Source organism: Glandiceps talaboti, chromosome 12 (genome assembly GCF_964340395.1).
Source record: "Glandiceps talaboti chromosome 12, keGlaTala1.1, whole genome shotgun sequence".
NCBI classification, from domain to species: Eukaryota; Metazoa; Hemichordata; class Enteropneusta; family Spengelidae; genus Glandiceps; species Glandiceps talaboti.
In genome coordinates this window covers 1,443,139-1,462,468 of record NC_135560.1, presented here as the reverse complement: position 1 = coordinate 1,462,468, position 19,330 = coordinate 1,443,139, and the positions used below count along the sequence as shown (strand labels likewise).

At 38.1% G+C, this 19,330-nt stretch overlaps 1 protein-coding gene across 1 annotated transcript in view; it reads left to right on the top strand.

Moving 5' to 3' along the window:
- LOC144443278 (insulin-like peptide receptor) overlaps positions 1-19,330 on the top strand; it is a 120,012-nt gene that overhangs the window by 36,720 nt on the left and 63,962 nt on the right. The window contains exons 7-10 of the mRNA XM_078132716.1: positions 760-980; positions 5,401-5,527; positions 16,791-17,002; positions 17,231-17,401. Coding sequence (XP_077988842.1) covers positions 760-980; positions 5,401-5,527; positions 16,791-17,002; positions 17,231-17,401 — 731 coding nt within the window. The remainder of the gene's footprint in view (positions 1-759; positions 981-5,400; positions 5,528-16,790; positions 17,003-17,230; positions 17,402-19,330) is intronic.

Genomic DNA, 19,330 nt, shown 5'->3' with positions numbered 1-19,330 from the left:
CAATGCACTGTAAAGTATCCATGCATGGCAATGCACTGTAAAGTATACATGCATGACAATGCACTGTAAAGTATCCATGCATGACAATGCACTGTGAAGTATCCATGGCAATGTACTGTAAAGTATCCATGCATGGCAATGCACTGTAAAGTATCCATGCATGGCAATGCACTGTAAAGTATCCATGCATGCAATGTACTGTAAAGTATCCATGCATGCAATGTACTGTAAAGTATCCATGCATGACAATGCACTGTAAAGTATCCATGGCAATGTACTGTAAAGTATCCATGCATGGCAATGTACTGTAAAGTATCCATGCATGGCAATGCACTGTAAAGTATCCATGCATGGCAATGCACTGTAAAGTATCCATGCATGGCAATGCACTGTAAAGTATACATGCATGACAATGCACTGTAAAGTATCCATGCATGGCAATGCGCTGTAAAGTATCCATGGCAATGTACTGTAAAGTATCCATGCATGGCAATGTACTGTAAAGTATCCTTGCATGACAATACACTCTAAAGTATCCATGCATGGCAATGTACTGTAAAGTATCCATGCATGGCAATGCACTGTAAAGTATCCATGCATGACAATGCACTGTAAAGTATCCATGTATGGCAATGCACTGTAAAGTATCCATGGCAATGGGGAGGGCAATGGGGACTGCTTCAAAAGTGAATCTTGCATGTTTCACATACAAGGAGTGTATCATGTTGAACTAAAATGTGGATTTTTTCTTCTTAACAGCATATATTCCCTGTACGTTCTTGACAACCAGAATTTGCAACATCTCTTTGAACTGGATCATCAACATAAAAACTTGACTATTGATGGAGGGAAGATTTTCTTTCATTTTAATCCAAAACTTTGTATGAGAGTGATCAGAGAATTGGAGGAACACATTGCGTTGACAGAGGAGATGGATGAAAATGATATATCAAAAACAACCAATGGAGATCAAGTTCCCTGTAAGTTGCATATCAAATATATCCAGATTTAAACTGAATGTATTCTGTAAGGGCTAAATCATTAGATTTTCGTACCTGAACACAATAATTGTGGGAGTGCAAAATTCTTAGCTATAGCTATCGAAGCTGATATACCCCAAAATTGGCAAATAATCATGTCAAACTATAAGAAATGTGAAGTTTGTATACTATAGCTATCAAAGCTGATATACCCCAAAATTGGCAAATAATCATGTCAAACTATAAGAAATCTGAAGTTTGTATACTATAGCTATCAAAGCTGATATACCCCAAACTTGGCAAATAATCATGTCAAACTATAAGAAATGTGAAGTTTGTATACTATAGCTATCAAAGCTGATATACCCCAAAATTGGCAAATAATCATGTCAAACTATAAGAAATCTGAAGTTTGTATACTATAGCTATCAAAGCTGATATACCCCAAACTTGGCAAATAATCATGTCAAACTATAAGAAATCTGAAGTTTGTATACTATAGCTATCAAAGCTGATATACCCCAAAATTGGCAAATAATCATGTCAAACTATAAGAAATCTGAAGTTTGTATACTATAGCTATCAAAGCTGATATACCCCAAAATTGGCAAATAATCATGTCAAACTATAAGAAATCTGAAGTTTGTATACTATAGCTATCAAAGCTGATATACCCCAAAATTGGCAAATAATCATGTCAAACTATAAGAAATCTGAAGTTTGTATACTATAGCTATCAAAGCTGATATACCCCAAACTTGGCAAATAATCATGTCAAACTATAAGAAATCTGAAGTTTGTATACTATAGCTATCAAAGCTGATATACCCCAAACTTGGCAAATAATCATGTCAAACTATAAGAAATCTGAAGTTTGTATACTATAGCTATCAAAGCTGATATACCCCAAACTTGGCAAATAATCATGTCAAACTATAAGAAATCTGAAGTTTGTATACTATAGCTATCAAAGCTGATATACCCCAAAATTGGCAAATAATCATGCCAAACTATAAGAATTCTGAAGTTTGTATACTTTGGATATACCTAATTACCAACTAGTATTAATTATGCAAATGAAAAATCTAGCTTTATCTATTGGACACATGCAATAGGCCATTCCAGATTGAGAATACAGCGCCCTTACTCAGATTTGGGGTATCATCACCTCATTGTACTGTTTCTTTAGAGCTTTGTTGCGTGGTATTCTGTAGAAGTGTAAATCAGGGATGTTTTTCATATTGTTCTGATATTGAGGAAAGCAGCAGTGCTCCATGATTAACTGAGTAACCTATACCATGTATACCTTTGAGGTACACAGACCGGAAATACATGTAGAGCACCACCATGGCAAATTTAGAAAGGCCTATATGTTATCAACAATATGTGCACCATTTATCTCAATTTAAAGCAAATGACTAATTGCAGTGAAAAACTTCATCAGTAAACTTCATGTACCAAAGAATATGAAATTTGAAGTATGCGTTCTTAAAATAGCCTAATTCATGAAAATAATTATTTATGTAAATGAAACATTGCAACAGATACATCAACAAGCATTTAAAAACATGCACATTTTTATGGTTGATGTATGTACCAAGTTATATTGAATTTGAAGAGTGCATTCGTAAGGTAAAGATTTCTTTTTGGCTGTTACGTTTACTGTCGTTTGTTCTTTTACAGCTTGCACTCTAAATAACATATATAATATGTAGTGACTACATTCAAGTGGCTACACCCATATTATGAAATATGAGTGTTCTTTTAAGACTTTGACCTTTGACCTATAAAGTCTTCTTTAAGGTCAAATAGACAAATTTGGGTATCAAACATTTCAAGTTATGTGATATTTTAATCATATCTTGATGCGAGGTACATGTATGTCAACTAATTTCACCATCCTGACTTGAAAAGCAAAATGCTGGCCATGTTTTGACAAGCACATTTTGACTGTTATCTGCAAATGTTAGATACATATAGACACCATTCAAGTGTCTACCCTCACATTATCAATGATGAGCTTTCTCATAGCAAAAGTTTTCTTTGTACATAAACTCAAGAATACAATGTAACTCACGTCATGAATATTGAACTGCACTCAGCACAAAGGTTGGTTCACATCCCTCTCATCATGTAGTAACGGTACCCATTCTACCGAGTTATAAATATAAATCACTCATTCTCTCTACAATTTAGAACATTGAACTTGTAGGAGTGGAATAGGCTGAAGCAGTTCTTATTTGAGCATGAAAAATGATGTCCATAAGGGTTACAGGTACCATAAAACTCATCAGCAACATAAATAGTATGATCAGTGTGTTGTAGTTGATCGAAGTCAGCAATTTTAGATATCAGAGCTGCAATAATTGTAACGTTTGTTGTTGATGCTTTTTTCTTCTGTTTCTGTGCTTTTCTGCATGTATGCGTTTCTACTTTTGCCAAATTTGAGGGCTTGGGGTACCTCTGAACATTTCTTGGGTCATGAAGGCTCCATAATTAATGTGGGAGATAGGAAATGTCCAATCTTATGACAGGTAAGGCGTTACGCCAGCTCCATTGTTTCAATGGAATGTTACACCAGGTCCATCATTTCAGAAATCAAGTGTGAAAGCAGACTTATAACGGAGTATCATCTTTAATGTTTTAGAGCGGACTAAATATTCCAGGTGTGAAGCCCCCTAAGAGACACCATTCAAATTTGCACAATAACTTTTGCCATAAAACACACAAGTTGGAGACTGTGTCTTCGATTGATTTAGAAATAGGTGATTAATGAAAATCATTAATTGTGCAAATGACTCATTAATTAACTTTAAAAGCTACATTGTAAAACTTTATGTCGCACGTGGACTTTACTATCAATGAAGTACCAAATTATCTTGACTTTGAAGTGTACATTCTTAAGATATAGCCTAATTACTGAAAATCATTATGCACATGACTCATTAAAACTGAACTTTATAAGACACATTTACCCTTGTTATCGATATATCATGAATGTATCGACCAAATTATATTGAATTTGAAGTATGCATTTTAATGATATAGCCAAAATTATGCAAATGACTAATATTTACGGTTTTTTAGCACAACTGAACTGAAGGTTCAATAGTGCTATAGGCATGGCAAAGTGTCTGTCTGTCTGTGTGGATGTGTGTGTGTGTGTGTGTGTGTGTGTGTGTGTGTGTGTGTGTGTGTGTGTGTGTGTGTGTAAACAACTTAAAGTAAAAAACTGCAGGGCAGATTGCTTTGATATTTGGTGGTCATGCAATCTGATTAAAATCCGATGTAGATGTCGGCTAATCATTAGTCCCCACGGACGAAGTCCGGAACGGGGACTTATGAATTGGGCTCCGTGCGTCCGTCCGTCCGTCCGCAGCTGTTTCTTGGAGATGCCTGGACCGATTTTTTTCAAACTTGGTACAGGGGCAACATATTATGGCATACATGTGCACGTCAATTTGTTTTATGATACGATCCAATATGGCCGCCTAGCAACCATTTTGTTTGCGAATTTTCCCTGTCTAGAGCCATAACTCAGACATGCTTTAACAGATCTCATTCAAAGTTGGTATTAGGACAGTGTTCTTTGACATACATGTGCATATGCATTGTTGTCATGATACGATCCAATATGGCCGCCTAGCAGCCATTTTGTTTGTGAATTTTCATGTCCAAAGCCATAACTCAGACATGCTTGAACAGATCTCATTCAAAGTTGGTATTAGGACAGTGTTCTATGACATACATGTGCATATCCATTTTCGTTGTGATACGATCCAATATGGCTGCCTGGCAGCCATTTTGTTTGAATTTTCATGTCCAAAGCCATAACTCAGACATGCTTGAACAGATCTCATTTAAAGTTGGTATTAGGACAGTGTTCTATGACATACATGTGCATATCCATTTTCGTTGTGATACGATCCAATATGGCTGCCTGGCAGCCATTTTGTTTGTGAATTTTCCATGTCCAAAGCCATAACTCAGACTCCATTTTCATCGTGATATGATCCCCCATACCCAACCAATCCTTTATTGTTGGAGGCATATTCCATGTCCAACAAGCACACACAACATATCTAAGTCTGTTTGTTTTAGGTTCACAAATGTTGTTGCGTGATCAGAGTAGTGATAATTCCTTAAAACCCAATTATAGCGGGGGCTATGTCATTCTCAATGACTTGTTCATTGCTATTTTACCTTCGTTATTTTGCTTGAATTGACCTTCGTGGTACATATTTATCTTTTTATAATGATCGCCTCCTCTACATCTGAACTAGCACCCATGCCCACGCCGTTCTGCTCAGTGAGCCAGTGAGTCTTCTTTGACAACATGAGGTATACTAGTATTAGAAAGTGCTACTATTCCTTCAGTCAAAAATACGATGCATCTAACCATGAATTTTTTTCTACACAGGTGAAACAAAAACAATAGTACTGGGTAGCAAACCATACAAAAATCATATTATGTTGGTATGGTCCATTAGCGACGAGTTGGGTGACCCAAGAGATCTTTTAAGTTATCAACTTTCCTGGAGAGAAGCGTGAGTGCTTACTTTCAGAATTGAGTTACGTGTGTGTGTGTGTGTGTGTGTGTGTGTGTGTATGTGTGTGTGTGTGTGTGTGTGTGTGTGTGTGTGTGTGTGCACGTGTGTGTATGTGTGTGTGTGTGTGTGTGCACGTGTGTGTATGTGTGTGTGTGCATGCATGTATGTGTACGTGCGTATATATATATATATATATATATATATATATATATATATATATATATATATATATATATCCATATATATATATATATATATATATATATATATATATATATATATATATATATATATATATATATATATATATATATGAATGATGCATGCATGTGTGTGTGTATATGTATGTATATATATATGTATGGATGCATGTGTATGTATGTCTGTATACATGCACACACACAAGTCACTACAAGTAGTTGGAAACATTTCAATTTTCACACCTTTCCTGATACATTATCATGTAATAACTATTGTAGTGTTTTTCCTCTTTAGACAACCAACAGTAATAAACTCTTATTTCTTATTATTGATTCCAAAGCTTCATTTTATGACATTTTAAGCTGGTAGGGGTATCCCGCATGAGAGGGGGATACCCCTACCAGCTGCCATTGTAATGCTGTCTCTCCCCTCAAATCAATTGCAGATCAAATGGAAAAGCCAAGTATCAGTTAAAGCTCAATATGAGATATCTTCTCTTATATTATACCAGTATATTGATGGCGCAAATCGAGAGATCTGATTGGTCTAGACATCGAACTAGCGCGTCTAAAACGAGCGATAATGCACTGCTGGCACGCGTCCAAATTTTGTTTGTTTTGGCTACGGTTGAGCGTTGAGTTGTAGTTCACTGTGATACTGATAGTGAACTCTTCGAATTGTCAGAGGAGGATTTTCTCTCAATGAGACAATATTTTATGAGAAATTATTGAAGGAAATTTCGAAAGCAACCAAGTCATCGCGTATTTGTTCAAATCATCACCTACTACATGTACTAAGGTCAAGGCATGCACGAAATCGGTACGGTCCCAGCCTCGGCGCGGCGCGGCTAGCTGGAGTGGAAACATTGGTGAGTTGTCCTGTCCCGTCATAAAAATGAAGCAAGTGAAAGAGCTTACACTGGCCGACTTACCATTAATCTAAATAGAAATTTGTCTGGGATCCTGTCCTAGAGTATCAGTCATCAATCCGAGAGGGAAATCCTCAAACCCGAAAATCTACTGACGTAACTTCCAGTAATATAAATACATTGTAAATATCAACCTGTCGACATGTCTATCACTTCACCGAGTCGCGAATTCGGCCGGGAATGATCGAAGCATGCTGTATTCAATAAACCACTTCAAGTTTATACCTTGAGTCAAACAGGTTGTTTATTCATCACTGCACTTTTAATGAGCCGATCAATGTACAGATTATTATGCAAATTAGCAATAATAATCTGTACTGTTATGCAAATTAGCCACAGGGGCGCATATGGAACGAGAAAACGTTAGTTCTTATCTTGTTTCCGATATTTTCAATATACTGGTATAATATACATGTAATAGCGATAAAGCACCCCCTGGGGAAGGTATACCACTCGGTTTTGACCAGTGAACTCAATATATGCACTCGCTATCGCTCGTGCATATATTTCGTTCACTGGTCAAAACCTCTTGGTACACCATCCCCAGGGGGTGGTTTATTGCTTAAATAAACCATCTTCCGTCTCATGGGAGATCTCACGAGACGCCATTGAGTGCATAGCAACCATGTTAGGGTGGTCAAGCTGAAGTGTCAAACTCTTAGCAACACCATTGTTCTCAATGTCATCGTATGTACAGTATGTATGATAGATCAAGGGAAGCAAACTTTGAAAGTATGGTTGTAAAAACAATGTGCATATGTAAAAGTCGCTGGCAAGGGTTCATAACTTGCTGTCAGGCGGTGATTTTTGGCAGTCTTGGCACAGATTGAAGAGCAGTTGAAATTGACAGTGTTACCTTTAAATTAGTTTCCACATGAACTTGAAAATATTACATTTTGAATTAGAGTTGGATCCATTCGAGGGATCACAGGCCCTACGGTTGAAAAGTTGCATGCCAGGCAGCAAAATTGTTGTCATAACTTTCCCACAGATTTTATACGTCGCATCGCGTCGTCTAAAAAACAACACACAAAGTGGACGCGGTCATTTCAATGTAACACAAGTTAAGAGTTGACAATGATTTTTAGTTTGTACTTCGTCGGCTAAATTCGTCCGCGTCCGCTAATAACATTGAAAGCGGTTGAGAAATTGTTTTCACTGTCTTTAATTTTATCATATAAATTTATAAATCAGCTATATATATATGTATTTTCAAATTAATGTTTAGAGATACTATGTCCTTTTATTTTACGAATTTGGACTAAGAGTTCTACAACACGTTCATCAAACTCAAGTATAGACAAGGCTGACACTTACACGTGTTTCAAGTATCGCGGGTGATTTCCTATTCTAGTTCCTGACGACCATATTCCATTTTTAGCACAACTGAACTGAGGTTCAGTAGTGCTATAGGGATCGCCAGGCGTCTGTCTGTCTGTCTGTCTGTGTGTGTGTGTGTGTGTGTGTGTGTGTGTGTGTGTGTGTGTGTGTGTGGATGTGTGCGTGTGTGTAAACAACTTAAAGTAAAAAACCGCTGAACCGATTGCCATGATATTTGGTGGGTCCATTACCTTGGGTGTCTAGTTGGGAAATTGTTCAAATCAAAATGATCGCATCACAGGTGTGTGATTTGGGTTAAAAAATGTGATTTTTGGTCAAAAAACTTAAACTCAGAAACTACTGGGCAGATTGGTGCGAAATTTGGTGGGAACATTCTTAAGGGGGTGTAAAGTAAGATTTGTTCATGACAGGATGATTCCATTAGTGATATGCAAATTAGGGCTAAAAATGTGTCTTTTTGGTTAAAAATCTATAATTCCAAAACTACTGAGCAGATTGGGCTGAAATTTAATGGGAATGTATCTAGGGATGTATGGACAAAGAAATATTAAGCATACCATGATTCCATGAGTGATATGCAAATTAGGTGTAAAAATGTTCATTTTTGGTTAAAAACTTATATCTCAAAAAGTACTTGGTCACCGAGTCTGAAACTTGGTGAGATGTTTCTGAGTGTTATTCTTCAAAACATTTTGACAAAATTGGCCCTAGCAACCATGACCACGCCCTTAGCAACAACCAAATGGCAGTATATTTTGGTCAAATAACAACATCATATGGTAGGCAAATGAGTAAACATTCAAAAAATGTATGCAAATACCGTAGCAACTATGACCACGCCCATAGCAACAGCCAAACGGTCGTGTATTTCACAAAGATAACAACAGGGATTAATAGACAATTGAATAAACATTAATAAAATGTATGTAAATTTGCCCAGCAACAAGACCACGCCCATAGCAACAGCCGAATAATCATGTATATTGCAAAGATAACAACAGGAATAGAAAGACAAATGAATAAACATTCAAAAAATGTATGCAAATGTGCCTAGCAACAAGACCACGCCCATAGCAACAGTCAAATGATCACATATATTGCAAAGATAACAAAGGGGATTAATAGACAATTAAATAAACATTCAAAAACTGTATGTAAATATGCCTAGCAACAAGACCACGCCCATAGCAACAGCCAAACAATCACATATATTGCAAAGATAACAACAGGAATAGAAGACAAATGAATAAACATTCAAAAAATGTATGCAAATGTGCCTAGCAACAAGACCACGCCCATAGCAACAGCCAAATGATCACATATATTGCGAAGATAACAATGGGGATTAATAGACAATTGAATAAACATTCAAAAAATGTATGTAAATATGCCTAGCAACAAGACCACGTCCATAGCAACAGCCAAATGATAGCATATATCGTAAAGATAGCAACATGGTTGGATAGGCAACTGGATAGTCATTCACCAAATGAACACTTATTGTTAGCATGTTAGCATTTTTAAAAACTGTACAGTTGTGCTACAACGCCATTGGCGGTATTTTTACTCTACGCTATCTTCATACATTACTAGTCAAGTTCCTGACGACCGTATTCTGATTTTAGCCAATGTTTATTATCATTATTAACATCAGGTAAAATAGGAATATGGTCATCAGAAACTAGACTGGTAATGTATGGAGATAAGGTATGGTAAAATTGGAATACTGTCGTCAGGAACTGACTATGATTTCCCGACCAGTCTCAATAATTTAGATCTTTTCAATTTTGAACTCTAGGACCAAAACAAGGCATATGTTCTCTAAAAATGTGCAAGACTTTTAGCTTGTGTCCGTATTTGTCAACAGTGTAAATGTCAACGGTACATAAGGGCTTACGGTGCAGTGTTCTCCACGAGGGGTTTTTGAGGGGCGCACCGCCCCTCTGTTTTCATGGACCGCCCCTCTGTTTACAGAACCGCCCCTCTGTTTGCGTTCAGCGCCCCTTTGTTTTGGTGTGAACGTCTTCAAGAGATTCTATTCAATGCCGTTAATGAAGGAAGTAAACAGCGACACTGCGTCTATCATCATTTATGAACTTATTTATCGCCTTGATTATAACAATGGTAGCCGAAACAAAAACAGTAAATGTAGTACCGTCGTAAAGTAGAAGACGGTACGTTGGTAGTTTCTATGGCCGGGTATATCAAGCCGGTAATTTCCAAGCCTTCCCGTATACGTAATACAGTACGCATACGATGTACGATGTCACGGCAATTTTCGTATTGTATCGATAAATACGAACAAAATCCTAAAATTTATACATGTTCTTTAGAAATAACTACTCCGGTACGGTTCCATGGTAAAATTTATGTCCTAAATGATCACGTTTGGATGTGAATCGCGATCGTAGTACCACGAGGTAGCTCCGAAGTGGCAGCCATGTTTGTTACTGTACATTTGCACTGAACGTATTCGGTTATTCTTAGCCCAAATTCGTCACATTAAAAATGTACGTATTTCCGGCAAATTTGGATGAAAAATCATTTTCCATTCATGAAAATTAAAAGGATATCAAATTTTAGAGAAATAAAGGAAAATGAATTGTTTTCAATTAATTTTTATGAATGACATGCACATTTACAAGGTGAAACCAACAACTCAAAACTAAGTGATAGCTAGCCTAGAGGTGCATACATGTACATCAACAATGCCATGTGTTGTCACTCCTGTGTGTAAAACATGCTTGCCAACATTACTATAACATCGTTTGTGTAACTGTCAACCTCCTTCCTGAAATTTTTACATTGTGAATTATGTGAAAGGTTTGGAAATTGGTGATTACAATACATTTCAGTACATTTTAGTTTGCTGAATGAATAAAATAGGAGTTTTTGATTTTGGAAACTTTTTTCACTTCCTAATATTATGATCTGGAAATATGCTAATGATATGCAAATAAATATGCAAATTAGGGCGCCCCTGTATTTTTCTAAATTGTGGAGAACCCTGCGGTGTATGTGTACTTAGCTACTGGTACTATGTGACACTTCACGTGCATAGCGTACTAAATACTACTATTGAAAATTGGTGACAGGAAATGCTTCCACCATGTACATGTGTACTAATTATCAAAACTACTCGATTTTGCTTGTCATTAATTACTATTTCTCTAGATTGAAATATTATAGCCAGCTAGTATGCTGCATAAGTTTGGCACTGACAACGTATTCCCAGTAATGACAGTCAGTGTCAGTTCAGAAATGACCGTGTGACACCGTGACATATTTTTCTTACAACTTGTTGTTGACACGCCAAATTTTCGTAACATGTTCTTTAGTGCGGATACTTTCAATCTGTCAATGTTTTCCATGACAACTTACAGTTGTAGATGGTCACAAAAGGGAATATTTTTTTCAGACGAATGCATTGCCCTTCATGTAAACAATATGGCAAGGTTGTTAGCTTGACCCCTTGACAACCGTTGTTAGGCATATTTGCATACTGTGAACCGGAAAATTATTGCGCAGTCTTATTTTCGCGCTTTGGGAGATCACGGTGATTACGCGCAGTTTAATTTTCGCGCAAGGCCGTCAGTGGATTTTTTGTGTGAACATAAACAATACGTTGAGCTGAGAACAATGAAATTTGACACTGATTGATGGGCAGTATTGCTCTGTCGGCATCCGTCAGTTGCAGTGCTCTATTGTTTCCAACTGCGAAGATACTGTGACACGTTGACTTGTGACAAATGTAGGTGTTAATTTGTTCAATTATGTACTAAACAAGTTACCAGATCACACAATACGAAAGTCGGGTAGCTCACAGCCTCAAAGCAGGAGCCGCCAACACACATGCGTCAATATGGTACAGTCACAAGTTTGGTGAAACACTAATCAAATCATGTCAGTGTCTCTGTTTTGCGTCTTTTTGGAATGAAGTTCAAAAGGTCACGTTGGTTACATTTTGATACTCAGTATCCGAAGTCACAGAGAATGATCCGATTGCTACACGTTACTTACAATACTGTATATGATTCTTGTATCAATAAAATGGCATGAACAACCATGCAAACAAAAATACAACTATGGAATATAGAGCGTTGCGGTTGCTTGCATGAAGTGAGCTTCAAGCAGAGACAATTTAGGTAAAGACAACAAGATAAGTGACACAAAACAACAGCCGGTGCCTCTGATGTCGGTTGACGGAAAGCTTTATGACTTTGTTTATATCTGTCATGTTCTAAAATAAACTCCCACGGTGTTCTAGGACTGTTCATGCTGTCAACGTGACTTCCTTTATTGCTGATAACATTAGATAAGATTGTACAAGACGCACCATAGCACATACCATTTCTCCGTAGGGTTGGTCTTTGAATTTTGAAATGTTACATCTTAATGTTGGTGAAATGAAACCGAGTGGTGTGTATTTGTGATTATGGAATGTTTAGTCTATTACAAAATAATTGGCAAGAAATAGCATTTATTACTTAGATACACGTACATTAGTGTTATCAATGCCGACACAACACACAGCCAAAATGGAATGAGCGATGGGAAGAGAGATACTGTTAACTTACGTATACTGACAGCAAACTAAGGCCCGTACACCACACACGTGTTTGTACAGTCACATAATGTGTCGACCAGAATTGAAGTCATCTTTTTGCAAATCAGAGGTAGCAAAGATGTCGGAATTACATGTACCAAGCGAGGACAACAGTATATGATTTGGTATAGCATGTTTACAGAAGGCATTGTTTACCCTTGCATGCCGATGGGAAAGCCAAAGTCAATTATCTACATGTCGAGGTCAACGAAAACATCGATGCGTGCCTCATCAAAACAAACAACGGTTCTACAAAACGGAAGCGAGGGTCTTATCAGCAGTACTCCTCTGAGATTCTATGCAAAATTGGAAATAAAGATTCATAATTCTTTGTAAAACTTCGTTGCAAATGCTTTATTGGGTGTTGTCTGAAAACTCGTGTGTCAGTGTGTTTGCGTGTACCGTGTGTGGTTGTATACGGAGTGATTGTAACAAAAAAGAAAGAAGTTAAATACTTGCCGCATGGGGGCACACACAAGTACATCCGCGCAGTTTTAATTTCGCGGTCACGGTCGAGCGCGAAATTGCGCGAAATTAAAAATGCGCGAATAATTTTCCGGTTCACAGTATCTCGCAAGATCTGCCACGAGACAGAGAATACTTTATTGAGAAGCCACATCTATTTGCGAAAGAATCACCTATGGTCTCTTACATGTTTACATGTTGGTGAACTGTACAAATTATATATGTCTCAAAAAAATTTTACTCCATGGAGGGGGGGGGGGGGGCTTGATGTGTTTTGAGAGTGCTTCGGGGTGATTTTAAGCACAACTGAACTGATAATGTTCAGTAGTGCTATATAGGAATGGCAAAGTGTGTGTGTGTGTGTGTGTGTGTGTGTGTGTGTGTGTGTGTGTGTGTGTGTGTGTGTAAAAGTCAAAAACCACTTGACCAATTGCCATGATATTTCGTGGGTATATTACCTTAGGTCTCTAGTTGGGAAATTGTTCAAATGAAAATGATCTTACCACCAGTGTGTGATTTGGGTCAAAACATGGTTTTTGGTCAAAAAAACTTAAACTCAAAAACTATTCAGCAGATCGATCTGAAATTCGGTTGGAATTTTCTTTGAGGTGTTTAGATTAAGAATTGTTCCATCAATGATTTGCAAATTAGGGCTAAAACTGTGTCTTTTTGGTCAAAAATCTTTACCGTACTGACGCAGGTTAGCACCCAGGGCAGATGTAACCCGCCCACACCCTCAACTGGTGGGGGGGGGGGGGGGACAAGGAGTGTTGGATGTCTGGAAACAACATAATGATTAAGTGCACAAAAATGAAACAACTAACATGTTCTGAATGACTGACATGTCACAGTAAAGTAAATTGTAACAATTTCAGAATGTAATGTAATGTAGCCACACATCATAGCATTGGCAACCATTGCAATGTAAAGTCTACTTACTAAGTGTGTCATGGTTCATCATACTAAATTTTATGCTTCTCCAATATTGTGAACTCCTTAATATTTATGATAGCATAATTGTTTCACAAAAAATTCTGAGAATAACAAGAAGACAAAATTGACATTGGTGTGCACGACAGCGTCTCTGTTTGACAAAGAGAGATGAGGCAGAACCATTCCATAGGATGTATCATCCCACTGTAGCTAGCTAACTAAACAATCACCGGTCGTACAATTTGAGCTGTGAATTCGTCATCTGAATTTAAGCATATTTATTGTGAAACAAATTAAAATTTAACCTCTAAGGTTAGTTATACTATTTGATCTAATTTATTTTTAAGTTATTTAAAATGAAATTTGTAGTAAAAATGTGAAAGATAAACGTCATTTATATTATGAAATTTGGGCTATGAATTACTGAATTCCCTCATTACTTACGTCCCAAATGTAAACAGAAGTCAGAGCACATGGCCAGCTATGTGTGCATGATGTGTGAAGATGTAGACATCACGCAATTTCTCTCTTCAACTTGGGCATTAAGGAATGATCTTAAAATGAGTATGGCTATGTTGTGTCTGTGGCAAGGTGGGTTCTGATGCTTGAAACAACACAAATGTTTAGTTGATATTCATAATCTGTGCTAAATTTGGTGTCTCTACCTCATGTGTGGTTTATACTTTGTACATATTTCAATCTGACCTTACAAGTTCTCAAATTAATGATTATGAGTCTGAACATATATCTGTGTTGAATTGCAGTGGCTGGCAAAGTGGGTTCATATTGCTTGTAATGACATACAATTTTGAAGACTAAATTTTAGTTTATATCCATTCTAATACCTTTACTACTGATCTGATTGACTTTTAATTACGGTAATGGGTAAGGTATCAAAACACTTCAAGTACCCATGATTGTTACTGTGAACAATTTATCTATTATTGTGGTCTTGCCAGTCTTCCTTAATGAACAAATACATGGTCAGGAGGGAGGGTGGGGTGGGCTGTTTACCGCAACTATTCTAAAAATAGACATTGTCTGAACCAAAGCACTGGACGCTTGCCCGTGTAAGGGCGCTAATGTCTAGAGATACGGTAATTCCAAAACTAAAGAGCAGATTTGGTTGAAATTTAATGGGGATACACCTGGGGATGAATAGATGAAGAAATATTAAGCATATAATAATCTCATCAGTGATATGCAAATTAGGTGTAAAAATGTGAATTTTGGTCAAAAACATATATATCTCGGAAAGTACTTGGTCAATGAGACTGGAACTTGGTGAGATCTTTCTCGAAGTGTTATTCTGCAGGTAGATTTTCTTTGAAATATTTTGACACAGTTGGCCCTAGCAACCATGACCACGACCATAGCAACAACCAAATGTGTATTTCACAAAGGTAACAGATTAATAGACAAATGAATAAACATTCCAAAAAAATGTATGTAAATGTGCATAGTAACAAGACCACGCCCATGGCAACAGCCAAATGATGATGTATATTACAAAGATAATGGGGATTAATAGACAAGTGAATAAACATTCATAAAATGCATGCAAATCTACTTGGCCACAAGACCACGCCTATAGCAACAACCAAATGATCATGCATAACACAAAGATAACAATAGTGATCAATAGACAGTTGAATAAACATTCAATCAGTGTATGGAAACAGGATTTTTCTGTGACCGACCCAAACCCTGGTGAGTGTTCTACAGACTCGATGGGTAGGCTGTATCACTCAGCCGTGTCTCACTCACAAGACGAGTGCAAATTTGGGGGGATTCCTGGAGTAATGACTCGAAAAGTCGGGGACAATTACGCACACAGAGCCCGCAGGTGCTATGTTTGCCGGGCCTGGGTGACTCTGGGATAGCCTGTGGACTGACTAGGAAAGCCTTGACAGTTCCACAGCAATGTGATATGGAGTGTGCAGCATAGCCCTGTCACGTAGTCCCAAACCTGAATGGATCTCTGTAGCATTTGTGTTTGTTTGTGTGTATTTGTCTGCATAACAGAAAATCGCTGGGAGGAATTCCCAGCACAAAAATTTAAAAAAACAAAAACAAAAAAAACCATTCAATCAGTGTATGTAAATGTGCCTAGCAACAGGACCATGCCCATAGCATCAGCCAAATGATCAGGTATATTGCAAAGATAACGATATGTATTAATAGACAATTGAATAAACATTCAAAAGATGTATGTAAATGTGCCTAGCAACAAGACCACACCCATAACAACAGCCAAATGATCATGCATATTGGAAAGATAACAGGGATTAATAGACAAATAAATCAACATTCAAAAAATGTATGCAAATATTCAGTCAGTTATACAGTTGTCACTATATTTCATACAGTCTAATACATCACACTACCATGACTGGTGGCAATTCTCTGTAAACATTTCCGATGACTGCTTGTTTTGTGTGGCATGGGTTAGTAGTTGCCTTATAGTGTTGAGTGGTCCTTGGTAAATATTGACTCCATTTGATTTCAAAACTCTTTCCAAAACCGCATATGACAAGTTTAAGTCAATGACTCATATACAATAACAGCTGAAGAAGGCTGAGTGATTTCACCAAAATGGACAATGTACTCTCTGAATTTGGAGCTAATCCAAAATATAGTATTCAGTACATACAACACATAATATATAGTTTTGAACATTTGTGTACACATAACTTTTACAATCAGCATCAGTTCCTTTAGAGAATGACTAACTTGTTTTTGTTGATAATGTCATTGCTATTTTTGTTAACATTTTAAAATTACAGACCAGAAAGAAATGTAACAGAATTTGATGGGCAGGATGCATGTGGTAGTCCTTTCTGGCATAGACAAGATAATCCTGCACATTCAAGGAATACAGCTATCACAAATCTACAACCATGGACTCAGTATGCCATTTACATCAAGACTTACACTATAGCTGGTTCTCTTAAAGGAGCAAAGAGTGATATTATATATGTCACAACTCTGCAAGATAGTAAGTGCTGCATATGTAATTTTTAACCCCAATGGGCTCAATGTAGCTGGTAACCAAGACCTTACCCATATCAATAGCTAGATGGTAGTGTCTTTCTAAGATAACAAACATGACACATAGTGACATAGTGAAGGGAATTAATATTCCAAAAAATTAACAATATTGTCCCTAGCATTAATCCTTGGCCAATATTGCAGTAATTGCAGGTTTATCTTTTCTCTCATTCAGAGCCAACAACACCTGTGAACCTGAAAGCTGTGTCAAAGTCACCATCAGAATTAATGCTGACTTGGGAACCACCCTCTAAACCAAATGGCAATATTACAAAATACGAAGTACGTATATGGCAAACTAAAGAAGATAAAGAAGACTTCAATCTGAGAGACTATTGTATAGAAGGTATGGATCTACTTCTTTTGAGCACAATCGTAGGTCAGTAGTGCTATAGACATGATGAAATGAGTGTGTATGTGTGTGTGTGTGTGTGTGTGTGTGTGTGTGTGTGTGTGTGTGTGTGTGTGTGTGTGTGTGTGTGTGTGTGTGTGTGAACAACTTAAAAGTCTAAAACCAGCAGCACTATCTTGGTAATTGGAGAAATCCTCTGTGACACATCTCTACATTATTGACTGGCACTCAACAGTTGATATCCTATGTGACTAACACTCACCAGTTTGACTGACTTGCACCAGTTGACATCCTCTGACTGACACCAATTGAAATCCTCTTTGGTTGGCACTCAAAAGTTGACATCCTTGAGAAGTAACTGACACTCCCTACTTGACATCTTCTATAAGTGACGCACACCAGCTGACATCCTCTTTGACTGGCACTCACCAATTGACTTCCTCTTTGACTGACATCACCTGCTGACACCCTCTTTGACTGACACTCACCACTTGATATCCTCTGTAACTAACACTCACTGCTGACATCCTCTTTGATTAACTCACCAGCTGACATCCTCTGACTGACACTCACCAATTGACATCCTCTTTGACACTCACCAGCTTTGACTGACACTCACCAGCTGACATCCTCTTTGACTGACACTCACCAGCTTTGACTGACACTCCCCTGTTGACATCCTCTTTGACTGACATTCACCTGCTGACATCCACTTTGACTGACACTCACCTGTTGACATCCTCTTTGACTGACATTCACCAGCTGACATCCACTTTGACTGACACTCACCTGCTGACATCATCTTTGATTGGCACTCACCTGCCGACATCCTCTTTGACTGATGTTCACCTGCTGACACCTCTTTGACTGACACTCACCAGCTTTGACTGACATTCACCTGCTGACATCCTCTTTGACTGACACTCACCTGCTGACATCCTCTTTGACTGACATTCACCTGCTGACATCCTCTTTGACCAACACTCACCTGCTGACATCCTTTGACTGACTCACCTGCTGACATCATCTTTGATTAGCACTCACATGCTGACATCCTCTTTGACTGACACTCGCCAGCTTTGACTGATGACATTCACCTGCTGACATCCTCTTTGACTGACACTCACCACTTGACATCCTCCTTGACTGACACTCACCTGCTGACATCGTCTTTGACTGACACTCACCTGCTGACATCCTCTTTGACTGACACTCACCAGCTGACATCCGCTGACTCTCACTCACCTGCTGAAATTGTCTCTGACTGACACTCACCAGTTGACATCCTCTTTGACTGACACTCACCTGCTGACATCCTCTTTGACTGACATTCACCTGCTGACATCCTCTTTGACTGACACTCACCAGCTTCAACTGACATTCACCAGCTGACATCCTTTTTGACTGACACTCACCTGCTGACATCCTCTTTGACTGACACTCACCTGCTGACATCCTCTTTGGCTGACAGTCACCTGCTGACACCTCTTTGACTGACACTCGCCAGCTTTGACTGACACTCACCTGCTGACATCCTCTTTGACTGACACTCACCTGCTGACATCCTCTTTGACTGACACTTACCTGCTGATATCCTCTTTGACTGACATTCACCTGCAGACATCGTTTTTGACTGACACTCACCTGCTGACATCCTCTTTGACTGACACTTACCTGCTGATATCCTCTTTGACTGACATTCACCTGCAGACATCGTCTTTGACTGACATTCACCTGCTGACATCCTCTTTGACTGACATTCACTTGCTGACATCCTCTTTGACTGACATTCACCTGCTGACATCCTCTTTGACTGACACTCACCAATTGACATCCTCTTTGACTGACATTCACCTGCTGACATTCTCTTTGACTGACACTCACCAGCTGACATCCTCTGTGACATAACATCACCACATACGG